Source organism: Myotis yumanensis, unplaced genomic scaffold, assembly GCF_028538775.1.
Source record: "Myotis yumanensis isolate MYYU_CA2020_CCGP unplaced genomic scaffold, mMyoYum1.0.hap1 SCAF_11, whole genome shotgun sequence".
NCBI classification, from domain to species: domain Eukaryota; kingdom Metazoa; phylum Chordata; class Mammalia; order Chiroptera; family Vespertilionidae; genus Myotis; species Myotis yumanensis.
The window spans coordinates 71440869-71457164 of record NW_027223762.1 but is presented as its reverse complement, the minus strand read 5'-3'; the positions used below and the strand labels follow the sequence as shown (position 1 = coordinate 71457164).

General features: G+C 48.0%; 1 protein-coding gene across 3 annotated transcripts in view; it reads left to right on the top strand.

The window, feature by feature from the left end:
- The window catches only part of VWA3B (von Willebrand factor A domain containing 3B), a 144620-nt gene that overhangs the window by 40628 nt on the left and 87696 nt on the right, over nt 1-16296 (top strand). For all 3 annotated transcript variants that reach the window (XR_011473203.1, XM_070429900.1, XM_070429898.1), the window contains exons 8-9: nt 13229-13354; nt 15815-16011. Coding sequence is in view for 2 of the 3 variants with exons in the window: in XM_070429900.1 (XP_070286001.1) it covers nt 13229-13354; nt 15815-16011 (323 nt within the window). In the remaining variant the exon portion in view is untranslated. The remainder of the gene's footprint in view (nt 1-13228; nt 13355-15814; nt 16012-16296) is intronic.

Sequence of the window (16296 nt, the reverse complement as noted above, 5' to 3'; positions counted from 1 at the left end):
GTCTTCCCTTTCTAGGGAAGATACAGCAAGTACAGTCATTTATTTATTCTGTGCTCGCTTTGGGTTCTTATATGGACATTAATTCCTCGGAAGAATGCCCCTCAGGTGAAATTTTTCCTATTTGTTTTTCCAGACTGTTCTTTCTAGGTGTCTTAACAAGGCCAGCGTGTGCTCTTTAGGTTGGTACATTCAATGGTGCAATACATTTAAGTTTTTCTTGCATTACCTTCCAGGAGTGCGTGGTCCGTCTTCTCTGTCAACAATACTCAGAGAGACGATAGGAAGGGGATTAAGGCTCATGGTACCTATTGTGTCAGCTCCACTGAGCACTTATCTAGATGGTGGTGCCTGTCCACCACAGGGATCAAGAGAAGATTGCCTCGCCCGGCCAGTGTGGCTCAGTGGTTGAGCATGGACCTATGAACCAGGAGATCACCGTTCGATTCCCGGTCAGGGCATATGCCTGGGTTGTGGGCTCCATCCCTGATCAGTCAGGAGGCAACCAATCAATGATTCTCTCTCATCATTGATGTTTCTATCTCTCTCTCCCTCTCCCTTCCTCTCTGAAATTAATAAAAATATATTTTGAAAAAAGAGAGAGAAAGCTGCCTCTGACCCATGATTCTGTGGTCAGGGGCTATCTGAAGACCTTCCCTGGATTTCTTTAAATACACACACACACACACACACACACACACGGTGGCCAGATTATTATGACCACCTGACGTTTGTAGGCAAATTAGCTATAATTTCACGCTGAAGTTGCTAGAGGGCCAGACCATTATAAATAGGGAAGCAGGTTGTTTACCACGACAGTAGAAGTGATTTTTTTTTCCCTGAAGATATGGGTAAACAATGCGATTTAAGAGTCTTTGAACGTGGGATGGATATATATATATATATATATATATATATATATGTAATGATTTCAGAGAGGAAGGGAGAGGGAGAGAGAGAGAGAAACATCAATGATGAGAGAGAATCGGTGATTGGCTGCCTCCTGCATGCCCCCCACTGGGGCATACCCCCTGACCAGGAATTGAACTGTGACCTCCTGGTTCATAGGTCAATGCTCGGCCACTGGACAACACTGGCCGGGTTCCCCAGGATTTCTGAGAACCTACGGCAAACCCTCTTGTTGCCCTTGACCTCTGGTGTCCTCTGTTGGCCTGCACTGTGTCTGGTTTCCCCACGTTAGCCTGGATGAGAATTCATGTCCTCTGTCCCCTCTCGCCACTCTCTTCTCACCCTCTTCGTTAGGTGTTATTTTGGTAGATGGTACTGACCCTCTGTGGGCTGAGGAAAGACTAACATGCATCCTCCCTGGACCTTCCCTTCTGTTTCTCCTTTTGCCTTTGAAGCCTCTTACTATTTCTTTTTAAGAGCAAACCATGCCATTGAGCCTCCCGCCAATCCTAATGACAATATGTCCTTGGGGTTTGTTAAGCTTCTTGGACCTGTTGGTTTACAGTTTTCACCAAATTTTGAAAAATGTCAGCCATTACTTCTTGATCACAGGTCTACAGATCAACTGCAGTTAGATTATCCCAGGGTGGACTCATCTTTCTTTAAGTGGTGTTACCCAAGGTACATTTTTATTGTAGCAAATGCTGCGAGCATACGAGCCAAGCCAAACCCTGCAGCCATGCGTAAGGTCCCTGTTCATGTAACATCCACTAATACTCCATTGGCCAAAGCAAATCATGTGACCAAGTTCAACAGTTGTGGGACGGGAGGTCTCCACTCACACTGAGATGGAAGGGAAGTAAATATTTGCTGAACAACAATGTGAGCTTGTCACAATCTTTTGTTTTTGTGTGATTCTTTTTTTTTTTAGCTCTGGGAAAGTGTTTGCTGGATATTGAATCCACTTTGGAGTCAAACCTGGGCTCATACCCTAGTTTTGCCACTAATTACTGTGTGACCTAGACAAGTTACTTAACCTTTCTGACCGATGTTCTCTCAGTTGTAAAAATGGGAAGAATAGCACTTACCTCATGTGGTTGTGGGAAGAATAAAAGCATATGGCACACCCAGAAATGTTTAGTACAAGATTGGCATTCAGTTCATGTTAGTTTCCTTTTGGGATTCCAAGTGGCCTTCCACTGGTTCTAGAAAGTAAGATAATCCAACAAGATATGGCAGCCTCTGTCATATAGAGCATTTCATGCTGCTGACCAGCTTATCTGCACGCATAGCGATGGGTGGGCACTGGAATTTGGAGCGAGGAAGCGGATACTGATTTGTTAAATTGTGTCCAGACGGGAGGAAGTCCGTGTTTCAGGTTGAGACTAGGAGTGGGCCGCTGGGGGGGCCCCTCTAGAGCTGGGACTGGAGCACCTGCCCTTCCAGGCGAGGAGTAGTACACGCAGGGCCCTTCCGGGAGGACTTTCCCCCACTTCCCTGTTGTCAGACTGGGCTCAGGGAGAGGCCTGAAGTGCCAGCATATCTGTAAGTTGGGCTTCAGAAACTGTCAGGTTGGGTGGATTGTCCTGGTCGGGGCTGGGTCATTACTGTCTTGGAAGGCCCTTTAACTGCCGGTGCTTCCCAGGGACTGTGTGTGTAACGGGTCCAGTCCCCATCCTTTGGGGAGCTGCTCCTGAGGCTGTGAAACCCCGTGGGCCTGAGTGAGGGGTCTGTTGAGTGGTTTGGGGACTTTCTCCTGGGAAGGAGAAAGGCTTTTGATCTTTTGGGTTTAAGGCAAATCTCATCTTTTGGTTTGGTTCTTTCTTCCTGTTTTATGCTAGAAAATTTAATTAAACCAAAAATAATAAAATTTTCAATGAGGGCCTTGCATCCGGCTATAAAAAGAGATAATTTTGGCATTGATGTAGCCAGTCCAGGATCTGGACCACTGGGGACGCTCACATGGACTTATTTTAGATGGCCTACAGTGTCAGGCTCTTCACAATTGAAATTCAGGGACTCCGTGGTAGGATGAGCACCCAGGCTGACTACCGCCGTCTGATCTCTGAGCTCCCATTTCAGGCCAGAGCTTTATACTTTGCTAGAGGTCTGGCTCATGAAATCTGTGCACTGGTAGGGTCGCTAGGCCTGGCCTGCGATCAGGGACGAGCTTCCCTGGCTGCCAGCAGCAGGCCCTGCCCTCCGCTGCCAAGGCCTGTAGGGCAACCAGCTGGGTGATCGGGGCCACACTCGCTTGCACCTGCCTTGGCCTGATGTTGCCTGCATCTGCCGCCATCCACCCCCGGTTCCCTGTTCCCCATCGGGTGATCGGAGCCTGCGGGCTGAGGGCAGCTACTGCATTGAGCGTCTGCCCCCTGGTGGTCAATGCGTGTCATAGTGACCAGTCATTCTGCCGTCCGGTCAATTTGCATATTACGCTTTTATATACATAGATACTGAGGAGGAGGAACAGAAGGACGAGACAAACTGCAAACAACTGGGGCACAGCTTCAACTTCCGCGTGTTTACATATTTTTCTTTTTTTAATTATTTTTTATTTTAATTAAATCTTTATTGTTCAGATTATTACAGTTGTTCCTCTTTTTTCCCCCCATAGCTCCCCTCCACCCAGTTCCCACCCCACCCTCTGCCCTTACCCCTCCCACTGTCCTCATCCATAGGTGTATGATTTTTTTCCAGTCTCTTCCCGCACCCCCCACACCACTTTCCCCCTGAGAATTGTCAGTCCACTCCCTTTCTATGCCCCTGATTCTATTATATTCACCAGTTTATTCTGTTCATCAGATTATTTATTCACTTGATTTTTAGATTCACTTATTGATAGATATGTATTTGTTGTTCATAATTTGTATCTACCTTTTTCTTCTTCTTCCTCTTCTTAAAGGATACCTTTCAGCATTTCATATAATACTGATTTGGTGGTGATGAACTCCTTTAGCTTTTTCTTATCTGTGAAGCTCTTTATCTGACCTTCAATTCTGAATGAGCTTTGCTGGGTAAAGTAATCTTGGTTGTAGGTTCTTGCTATTCATCACTTTGAATATTTCTTGCCACTCCCTTCTGGCCTGCATAGTTTCTATTGAGAAATCAGCTGACAGTCGTATGGGTACTCCCTTGTAGGTAACTGACTTTCTTTCTCTTGCTGCTTTTAGGATACTCTCTTTGTCTTTTGCTCTTGACACTTTAATTATGATGTGTCTTGGTGTGGTCCTCTCTGGATTCCTTTTGTTTGGGGTCCTCTGCGCATCCTGGACTTGTAAGTCTATTTCTTTCACCAGGTAGGGGAAGTTTTCTGTCATTATTTCTTCAAATAGGTTTTCAATATCTTGCTCTCTCTCTCTTCTTCTGGCACCCCCATAATTCGGATGTTGGTTCACTTGAAGTTGTCCCAGAGGCTCCTTACACTATCTTCATATTTTTGCATTCTTTTTTCTTTTTGTTTTTCCGGTTGGGTGTTTTTTGCTTCTTCGTATTTAAAATCTTTCACTTGATTCTTGCGATCCTCTAGTCTGCTGTTGGAACTCTGTATAATATTCTTTATTTCAGTCAGTGTATGCTTAATTTCTAGTTAGTCCTTTTTCATATCCTCGAGGGTCTCACTAGATTTATTGAGGGTCTCACTAAATTTATCAGTGGTTTCTAGAAAATTCTTGAAAAACCTTATAACTGTGGTCTTAAACTCTGTATTCCTCCATTTCTGTCATTTTTGACCTATTTCTTTGTCTCCACATTTTGGCTGCTTCCCTGTGTTGATAGAGTGGCTTTCTGTGCTAGGTGTCCTATAGGGCCCAGTGGCTCAGCCTCCCCAATTACCTGAGGTGGACACTCTTGGTGCACCCCTTTGTGGACTTTGTGCACAGTCTTGTTGTAGTTAAGCCTTGATTGTTGTAGGTATCACTGGGAGGAATTGACCTCCAGGCCAATTGGCTGTGAAAATCAGCTGTGTTTACGGTGGAAGAACTTCTATGCTGGAGACACCCTTCTGGGGCAAGACTTGCTTCATTGGGGCTTTGGTGCTTACTGAGTCTGCCCCCTGAGTGTGTACCTTATGGATCTGAGGAGTTGTAATCTGGATGGTCCCACTCTGACCACTGGGTACACTGGCACTTGGATCTGTAAGGAGGTGCTAATTTAGCCTCTGCCTGAAGCTACCCAGCAGGAGCTATGGAGAGATCTGCAGATTCCTCTTCTTTGTTTGGGGTTTGGAGGTGCCCAGATGAGGCCCAGCTGTGAAGCAATGCAAGCTTCTGTGGGGCCTTGGGCCTTCTTTTGGATGTTCTGGGTCTTTCTGACCCAGCTGCAGTTTGTTAGGTAATTATAGATTGCAAAGGGCCAGGCCATTCATATGCAAAAGCCTCTGCACACAGCTTGGGTGGGGCGGGGTCTCAGGGAATCAGCAGGGCAGAGCAAACAGCTATGGCTGCTCCTCAGTCCTGCCCTAACAGGCCCCGGGTCTCAGTGTCCCGAGGTAATCGCTGCAAGCACCTCTGAGAGAAAGCCGCCCTTGAGTTCCGCCCACTGCCAGACAGTCCTGTTTTTCCCCGTATGAGTCTGGGTCCTGAGAGACTCGCCTGGAACTGGAGTCCAGAGCCATTGAGAGTTTGTGTCTCCCTTCTGATTGAAAATGACAACTGTGTCCTCAGTTGCCAGCCCTTTCCGCTTGCACCTCCGTACCTCTGCACTTTACTTCTGCACCTCCTCTGAGTCTCAGCGTGCTTTTCTCTTTCCTTCTAGTTGTAGAATTTCCACTCAGCCAGCCTTCCTGTGGTTCTGGATGATGTCTGTTTGGTCTTTTAGTTGTATTTTTGAAGTGGTTGTGCGAGGCAGCAATTTCAGGTGTTTACCTATGCCACCATCTTGGTTTTCGTGTTTACATATTTTTCATAGGTACAACCAATAAAACCAGTAGCTCAGAACCCTCTCCTAGTTCCAGGAGACCCGGTCGGACAGTATAGCACTTTCACGTCTAGGCCCACCCCACCCATTCATTCATCACTAATCCATCTATCACCCCCTTCCCACCGAGCCGTGCTGGCCTCAGACCCTCCCAGCACCGCATGCTGGCCAGGCCCTGCTAACGGAGCTAAACCGGCAGGTAGGGTTCCGTGTGCTCACGAGAAAGACCTAGCAATGAATAAGTAAAAAGGAGGATCAGGTAATAGGAAAAAGGCAGTTTTTCTGAGAGTATCTCCTGGCAAAACAGTAGCAGAAAAGCTGCCCTTTCCCACTAGTATTAAGTCCAGAAGTGGTGTAGCTGTAAAAATGTGGTTCATTCTGTCTTTGAAAGCTGCACTTCTTTTGTGTTGGTGGAGAAAAATGCATGGACTAAAACTGAATATTGTGAAGCCAGACTTTATTCTCTGTAACATATGCTCAGGCTGTTATGCCTAAGGAGGAAAAGTGACCAGGTTGTGTTCCTGGTAGACGCTGGCGACCTTTAGTTAGCTAGTTTCCTGGCTCATCGCTGGCCGTGGTGTTGCTGCCTTGTTCCTTGTCTCTAATTTAATTTAGAAGCGCCGATGGGTGCCTGCTTACAGCTTTCTGACTCAGGAGGCTCTCTCGGAGGGCAGATGCCTCCTTCTCCCAGGACTCAGTTTAACTCAGTGGGTGGAGCTGGAGCAGCTGCACTTCCCAAGCTGTTGCCACATCACAGTCGACATGGCCCAGGACGTTACTGACGTCCAGGTCCTGCTCCTTCTGACCGTGGGTGCTCTGAATTTTTTAATTTTTTATTTTTTTCTGCTATGAGACAATCATCTGGTTGGTTAACAAGCATTTATTAAACTCCATTTGTGTGCTTTACAGTCTCACTCGGGTTGAGGAGATGCAAAAGGAATAAAAGACATGGTTCCTGTGGAGGGAACCCACACTCCTGGGATGCCCATTGTGCTTTGCTTGCGGGTTGAAAAGTGGCTCCTTGTCTCCGTAGCTCCGGGATCCCGGTTTAGAACTTAAAAACTGTTCCCCTGTACCCCTTCTCCCCTCAGCGCTCACCTTCACCGGATGCATATGCAGGTCTAGTTTTCCCAACGGGAGAGGAAGCCCTGATGAGAGCAGGGAACCTTATATTCCTCCTCCAACAGTGCGTGTGTATCCTGAGCTCCTGGTTTTATTCTCAGCTCCTGGCTGCAGGCCAGCCTGCCCCCAGGACGCCCACCGCTCACTGTACCTCTCCTGGCCTAGGCGGTGGTGGGCAGGCTCAGCCCAGTTCTTCTATCACCAGTATAATCTCCTGGGCCCTCGCCAGTTAGGCTCAGTGGATAGAGCATCTGCCTGCGGAATGAAAAGTCCCAAGTTCAATTCTGGTCAAGGATACATGCCCAGTTGCGGGCTCAATTCCCAGTTGGGGGCGTGCAGGAGGCAGCCAATCAATGACTCTCGTCATTGATGTTTCTATCTCTTTCTCCCTCTCCCTTCCTCTCTGATTAAAAAATAATAATAAAAAACATTTTAGAAAAAGTCTCCTGGAATCATGCTGAAGTGACCGAGTGATGCAGCCTGCGTCACCTAACAAGACATGAGCATAGAGGAATCCCTCCAAAATCTTTTAACAGTTAAATGGAGCTACTAGGAAAAAGCAATAGTGAGGCTTTCTGGTAACATTTGAAAAACTTGCTCTGATTTCAGAGTGAGAGATCCACTCGCGTTTGTTATCTGAGAGCCGCGCAGTGTGCTGAGCTCTGGGGAGCGGTGACGAAAGGAGGCGGTGGTTGGCGACCGCTGTTCTGTTTGGAAGGAGCTGCCAGGAGCCGGGGCGTGCCAGGGAGAGTGGTCACCAAAACCGATAGACACAGGTCCGGGTCCAAGGAAGTCACAGTTCAACAAAGGGGAGAAGCTGCAGGTGGCAGGAGCCCGACCCTTGCGAGCTCTCTGAGTTGCTCACCAGCAGGCCTGGCTGTGGAGGCTGCGTCCCAGGGCAGGTGTGTGTTGTGACTCACCAGAATGTCACATCCGGCCCTGCCTTGGGGGGCAGCCGCCGTGGTCACCTGTGTGTCAGAATTGGCCTGGGTGGTTTCCATCCCGGGAGGTGATGGGTCTGTAAGCACCTCGAAGGAAACTAAAAGCAGCCATAGCGTGGGAGGCTGCTGGAGCACGGTGTCCCGGGGTGGGAAGTGTATCCGGCTTTGGGCACACAGACCCGAGCTGAGTCCTGACTTTACCACTTAGCAATTGTGTGGCCTTGGGCGAGTTCCTACTTTCCCTGAACCACAGTCTGCTTATCTGTAAATGGGTGGTAATCCCTACTTGTATGATTGTTGTGAGAGTGAATGAGTTAATATATTTCAGGGCCCAACATGTTGGCTGGTACGCGGCAAATTTTGGTTTCCCCCTCTTTCTCCTTTATGTATCAGCAGGAGGCAGCCATTATAGAATGCATCTAAGGTAAACAGTGCTCTAAATAGTAGTGAACCAGATCAATGAGGGCGGCCGGGCATGGTATCCAGAAGGTTGGACGTCAGGGCAGAAACAGGGACATCAGGATATTGGGATATTGTTTCTGGAAATCATCGAACTTTATTTTCCCCCTAAGAATGTTTTTATAGGAATAACTTGTTTACACGCCTTTCTCATCTATAAGACTAAAATGCCCCAAACCTTTGTTGCAAAAGAATCCCTGGGATGCTTTTAATTTCCTGGTGCCCCACCCTCAGAATGCACCTGGGCGGGGTTTAGGAGTCTGTGGAATTCTGGGCTGTTGGATGGCATTACATCTGCACATCACAGTGCCCTAACCCTAACCCTAACCCTAACCCTCTACTCAGAAGAGAGGCCCCAGGAGCCAGTAGCACACCCCCCTACTGAGAGCTGCCCACACGTGGTATTTGAAATTGCTTTTAAAGGCATCATGGCCCTTGTGAAACATATGCATTCATGTCCCCAAGAAGAGGTCAGACCTTTATCCAGATGGCGAAGTGACTCGACTTGCTTCAGTTGGTGGTTGATTCCATCGGGTGAGACTGCGGCAGCTGCACACTGGCCTCCGAGGTTGGGGTGGTCATCAGATCAGTGACCTCTTGACATCAAAACCCCTTAATATATACATTGTTTTGTTACTCCTCACCCGGGGATATTTTTTCAGTGGACTTTTAGAGAAAGTGGAAGGGAAAAAGGTAGGTGGGGGGAGAGAGAGAGAAGCATCAATGTGAGAGAGACACATCAATCAGTTGCCTTTCACATGCCCCCCCCTTCCCCTCCCAAGGCTGGGGATCAAACATGCACCCCAGGCACGTGCCCTTGGTGGGGAATTGAACCCATGACCCTTTAGTGCAGGCTGACGATGTAACCACTGGCCAGGACTAAACACCTTAATATATTCTTTAACCCTTACCTGGGGATTTTTCCATTACAACAAAAACTGCTGGTTTCACCACTTTCAATCTCTTTGTGGATGTAGTACGTCCCCTTTCACCAGACACATCAAATATATCTGACCTGGTCTTATTTCATTTAGACCAGCCAGTCTGAGAAATCAGTCCTGGGAGCAAATGAAGAGCAGCAGCTTAATGCGGCATCTCTCCCAGCTGATGTCAGCGTGCAGCGCGCCTGCAGGCATGTGGGGGTGTTGGGGGGTGCAGGAGGGTCGCTGGGTGGGAGGGTCTCTCAGGCCGCCCGATGTCTCTGTGAGGAACCGTGTCCTGCCTGTGAGCACTGCAGGCCTGGCTGGCCGACGCCCTGACGGCCAGATCCCGACGGCTTCATTGTTTTGTCCGCTCTCTGTGTGAGCCTGGAGAACTTCAAGTTCCCAGAGCTCTCTGACACTGAGCTTGCCTGTGCCTGTCCTCCTTCCTCTCTGTTCCCCGTGGGCTGTCTCCCTGGGCTGCAGCTGCCCTGTATCCTACCAAGCCCCGCAGAGGGGCCCTGGGAAAATGCAGCTCGTCCGCACTGCCCGCAGGGACTGGAAGCAGAACCCCTAACACGGAGTCATGCCTTTTACTGGCCTGTGGCTTTCCTTGTCCACTAGCTGGTTTGGTTTTGTTTTTAAACAAAACTAGTTAAATGGATAGTTTTGAGTTGTTCTGTTTCCCGATCCCCAGCATAAGAACCTGTAGCTGCCTAATTGCATGGCTACACCAGTGTGATAATGCCAACCACAGCTCCCACAGGGCGCGTCCAGGTCACTGCTGCCCCGGACGCACGCTCTCCTGTCCCTGCATCAGGAGCCGGCAGGATTTCCTCGAATGCTGACCTGTGGTCACTCCCTTTTAGGATACCAATGGGAAGCCTTGACTCGTTTGAAACATTTTAAGAGAGAACCCTGCTACTTAACATGCCGCTGCTGGCTCCCCTAGCATCGGAAAGGCCTGTGGCACCGGGTTTGCATTTGGCCACAGCCGGTGGGAATATTTTTGGAGTTGCTGCACGGAGCTGGGTGCATACCACCTTTCACTCCTTGGACTGTTGATGGTGGCAAAGCCATGGTGGCCCGCATCTCTGCCAGGGCTTGTCACCCGCTTCTTTACAGGCACAGTCACGAATGCTCCCTTAGCCCGTGGTCAGCAAACCGTGGCTCGCGAGCCACATTCGGCTCTTTGGCACCTTCAGTGTGGCTCTTCCACAAAATACCACGTGCGGGCGCGCATGTACAGTGCAATTGAAACTTCGTGGCCCATGCGCAGAAGTCAGTATTTTGTGGAAGAGCCGGTATTTTGTGAAAGAGCCACACTGAAGGGGCCAAAGAGCCACATGTGGCTCGCGAGCCGCGGTTTGCCGAGCCGCAGTTTGCCGACCACTGCTTAGGCGATCTGGCCAACGTCGGGAGGGCAGAGCTCCGGCGTCCCTTTCCTTCCACCCTGCCCTTCCTGACTACTTTTCACCTCAGAGTCATCGACTCTGGTCTGCCCCATCTGTCTCGGTGGCTCAAGGTCAGCCCTGTGGCCCGGTGGGTGAGTCTCCTGGGGTGGCCTGTAGACCTGTGGTCTCCTCCTCTGTGGCTGTGGCTCTCAGTGTCTGGGGACTGCTAGTGGACAGGCTTGGTAAGGGGGTCCCTCAATCTCTGTGGCTGGAGACTTAGTAGAAAGGTTTGGTAAGTAGGGTCTCGTCGCAGCTGGAGTAGGGGCCGCAGGGCCCCTTGGTAACCACTCGCCACTCTATCAGGGCAACTAGTCCTAGCGGCTGAGCTGGTGTAGTCACACCAACCTGGATTTGACTCTGCTCTGCCACTCATTGACAGTGTGACCTTAGACAGCTCACTCTGCCTCAGTTTACACAGCTGTAAATGGGAACAAGAATAGAATTTGCTCCCAGAGTTGTGGTGAAAAGAAACAAGAAAATGTCTAGGAAGGCCCAAGCATAATGTCAGGCACATAGCAAGCACCCCCAAAAAGTACTCATCATTACGGAACTTGGACCCAGCTTGCTTCCATGATAACATCATCAGTGTTCTCTGAGCCAACTGTATACAGTCTGTGAAGTAGAGTTGTTGTATGTTTGTTTTAAATAACATTTTCAGCCCTGGCCGGGTGGGTCAGTTGGTTGGAGTATCGTCCCATACACCAGGGTTCAACTCCTGGTCAGAGCACATACCTAATTTTAGGTTCTGTCCCCAGTTGGGGCACATACAGGAAGCAACCAATCAATGTTTCTCTCTCTCTCCTTTCCTCTTTCTAAAAATCAACAAAAAACATATCCCTAAGTGAGGATTAAACAGACCCACGTAACTTTTTTATTGGAATGGAATTTTAAAATGAGAAATACAACTGCTAAATTCTTGTCTATACACCTGTTTAAAGCAGCACAGGGCCAGGGACTCCCCTATAGCCCAGGTGCCTTGAGGCGTGCCAGGCTGGTGGTTGGGCCACAGATACCACTGAAAGTGGGTGGGTGGCATCTTCCACTCATGGTAGCCTTTTGCCGTCACCACTGGCCATGTGCTCACAGCGCAGAGGGGTGGCGATCATTGTAGGTGCGTGTACAGTTGTAGGAAGTAATACAGAGATCCATGTCCCTTTACCCAGATCCCCCTTGTAAAACTATAGGACAATATCACAGCTGGGACACTGACATTGGTACAGTCAGGGTACCCCACAGGATCCCTCCTGTTGTACTTCAGTCACACCTCTATCCTTCCTGCTCTTACACCTCCTTAACCTCCAGAAACTGCTGATGTGTTAGAGCAGAACCTACGTGAGGGCAGAGCCTCTGTCCCAGCCGTGGATGTCTTACCGTAGACGCACTGTGACTGATTATTGTGAGAGTGACATAAATGAGCCATGCCATGAAAAACAAAGTCATATGGTATAACCTAGCCCTAAACTGAGACAGCAGAGGTCCAGAAAAGGAGGCCAAAGACTCATAGTAACTTCAGGAGAAAAGAAAGACTTGGGAAGGTGCTTTCAAAGAAGGCAGGCTCAGCTAAGTCAAGAAAGGATAAGGTTCGTCACTTTCCTAAACCATTACCTTTCCCTTCCTCGCCACATTCACCTGGCATTTATTAGGTGCCTTTGAATATTTTTATTCTTCATCATATTTGAGTATTATCAGTAATTCACCTTAAAATATCTGGGCTGCTACAAATACTTACTTTATAAAGATTTATTACAGCCCAGATGTGCATTTATAGTTTCTGGAGATGACAGCTTTTCCGTAGGGATTTCAGTTCTGTTTCCCAGAGGTTATTGAGGAACATGGAAATTTAAAAATAACAACTTTAACTTTTCAATTACATTTGATGTACAATATTATTTTAGTTTCAGATGTACAGCGCAATGATTTGACATTTATATAACTTACGTAGTGATCACGCTGATAAATCTAGTACCCATCTGATGCCTACATCGTTGTTACAATATTATTGACTATATTTCCTATGCTTACTTTATATACCCGTGACTATCCTATAACTGTCAGTCAGTACTTCTTTTCTAAAAATTTTATTTGTATTTTTTTCAATTACAGTTTATATTCAGTATTACTCTGTATTAGTTTCAAATGTATGGCATATTGGTTAGACAGTCATATACTTTGCAAAGTGTTCCCTCTGAGACTTCCGGTACCCACATGCCACCAGACATAATTATTACAATGTTATTGACTATATTCTCTATGCTGTGCTTTATATCCCCATGACTGTTTTGTAACTACCAACCTGTACTTCTCAATCCCGGCACCTTTTTCACATAGCCCCCAGCCACTCTCCGCTCTGACAACCATCAGTCTGTTCTTTGTATCTATGAGTCTGTTTATGTTCTGCTTGGCACATGGAATTTGATGTTCAAAATGTTCTAGAAAACTGGCCTGGGAGTGCCAGGCCTGCTTGGACTGCCAGCCACGGCCAGCCACTCACACTGTGTTTCCCTCCCAGGAGCCGGGGTCCGAGAGGACGTGTTTCTCATTTGGAGGGAGATGGAGGAAGCCTACAGCACGCTGGCCCAGATCCAGAGGCTGGTGGCCGAGCCCTCCAAGTCTGACATGGCCGCAACGGAGAGCGGTGGGTACCGCTCATGTCCCTCCTGTGCAAGAGTCAGAGCTGCTGCTGCTTGGGGTGGGGCTGCTTCCAAGTTCTTTCCCAAGGAGCGCTCCTGAGCCCAACCTGCGGGGAGCATCTGGAGCTGTGGGGCGTGTGTTCATGTGCATGTGTGCATGTGTGTGCATACATGTTTGTGTGTGGTTGTGCATGTGTGTGTGTGTTTTGTGTTTATGAAAATTATTAAATTAAAACTAGAGCCGGATAGTAGTTAAAGCAATAAAAACAGATTCTATCAGGAACTATTGCAATAGGGAAAGAGGTGTTACAAACTAGGCTCAGTTATGAACACAACATGGAAAAGTCGAGATTTATAGCCATGGAGCAGTGTCAGGGTGGGTCAGTAGACAGAAAACTACTGAGAGGAAAGATCAGGAATTGGAGGGTGCGGGGGGGTCAGGGGGTGATTTCTGGCTAAACCGACCTGCTAGGGTTCCTGCTGTGGGCAGGCCTCAGTGATCAGAGGTCACCTGGGGCATTGAGTGGGTTCTGGCTAAACTGACTTAGCAGGAATTTGCTGAAACGGGGCAATGCACAGACAAGCAGGAAGTCCCAAGATCACAGTCTCGTTGAGAAGAGGATCCAGAGGGGCCTGAGTTTTGGAGTGAGAAAAAAGTCCTTTGTACCAAGGAGCAGAGATAAGCGTGACAGCACATTTCTTGCTGGGAGTGAAAGGACAGTGGGGCCCATCTTTCATTTGGTCCTCTAAATTTTCAATCTCGAATTCTATGTCCCATGAAAATGTACTTCAAAAGCAAAGACAAAAATAAAGACTTTTTAAGACATACAAAAGCTGAAGGACTTTATTATCCGCACATCTGCACTGCAAGAATGTTGGCGGCAATCTCAGGCAGGAGGAGAGAAAAATAAATGGAAATATGGAGCTATGCAAAGTAATAAACACCAGAAAGAGCTATGCGGATAAATATGTGATATTTTTCTAATTACTTATCTTTAAGACAATTAACCATAGGAACAAAAATAGTGTGTCTGTAACAGATGTGTAAGTAAAATGTATGACAATAATAGCATAAAAGCTAGGAGAAGGATAGCAGCATTATCCATAAGTTCCAAAGATAAACAACTCATATGTCCGCTGACAGACAAGTGGATAAACAAGATGTGTACTAGTATATACTAGTACACATAACAGAATATTAGTCAGCTTTAAAAAGGAAGGAAATTCTGACACATACTACAACATGGATGAACCTTGAAGATATTATGCTAAGTGAAATAAGCCAGACACAAAAATGACAAATATTATATGACTAGAGGCCTGGTGCATGAAATTCATGCGGGGGGGGGGGGGGGGGGTGCTATCCCTCAGCCCGACCTGCACCCCCTCCAATTTGGGATCCCTCTCACAATCTGGGACCACTGGCTCCTAACCGCTTGCCTGCCTGCCTGCTTGCCTGATCACCCCTAACCGCCTCTGCCTGCCTGCCTGATAGCCCCTAACCACCTCTGCCTGCTGGCCTGATTGCTCCCTAACTGCTCTCCTGCTGGCCTGATTGTCCCCAACTGCCCTCAGATGCCAGCCTAATCACCCTCAACTGCCCTCCCTGCTGGCCTCATCGCCCCCTAACCGCTTGCTCCCCTGCGCCGGCCTGATCTCACCCCTAACTGCTTGCTCTCCCTCACTGGTCTGATCGCCCCTAACTGCTTGCTCCCCTGCTGGCCTAATCGCCCCTAACCACCTCTGCCTCAGAACCCGCCACCATGGCTTTGTCCAGAAGGAAGTCGGACGTCTGGAAGATGTCCAGTCGACCTGGGCTAATTAGCATATTACCCTTTTATTAGTATAGATTCCTCTTATATGAGGTAAATTTATAATCAAATTTGTAGAGACAGAAAGTAGAATAGTGGTTCCCAGGGACCTGGGGCATGTGGAATGAGGAGTTATTATTTAATGGCTGCAGAGTTTCCATTTGGGACACTGGAAGAGTTCTGGAGTTTGATGGTGGTGATAGTTGCACAACAATGTGAATGTAGTTAATGCCACTGAATTGCACACCTAAAAATGGTTAAGTTTAGGTTGTGTATGTTTCACCACAATTAAAAACAACAAACCACGTGGGAACTTGCCCAAGCTAGAAAGTGATGGAGGCAGGATTTGAACCCAGAGCTTCTGACCCCAAGTTTAATGCTCTCCCAAACACACTGCCTTGGTCTATTGGCCATCTCCACCTATGCATGGGGCCAGTCACCTTAGGTAGAGAGGAAGTAAGATGAAGTGTAGCAGGTTCTGGCCTTCTAGTCTTGTGAACTGATTCTTTGCCATCCCTGCTTTGGAAAGCTTGCTTCCTGAAGTGAGTGGGGTCCCCCAAAGAACATGTTTGAGCGTGGTGAATATTAAGGTGGGGGTGCAATATGAATGGCTGTGTAATCTGAATGGCTAATGATCTGTGATTCCAAAAATAGAGTCAGGAACAACCTCTGTTGGAAGTGAACCAAATCCAGAAGACATGTGGGACTCTAAGAAGTGGCTGCAGAAATATGGCTTAAAAGCCCAAAAGCTGTCATTTTATGATGTACTTGCTGACTGTTCCTTCCGCCATGCTGATGGAGTCGTTGATATAAAAGCCAAACCCGAGAACGAGTCCATACAGACCAGCGCGGTAAGTGCGCTCCCGTGGGGCCGTGCCTCCCTTGGTGCCCTGAGTAGGTAGGCGAGGCCTCCCTCAGGCCAGTGCCCAGGGCAGCACCAGGTTAAAGGCGTTATGGAGGTAAGCTGCCTGGGGTGTCCATGCGGAAGGTCCGTACACTGCTTCTCACCGTACACTCCCCTGTGGGGGTGGAGGCCAGTTCTGGGAATGTTTTCTAGAGATAAGTGAACTATACAATAATTATACATAAGCGAGGAACTGGGCTTGTAATTCAGGCATTATGCGTCTCAGAAATAT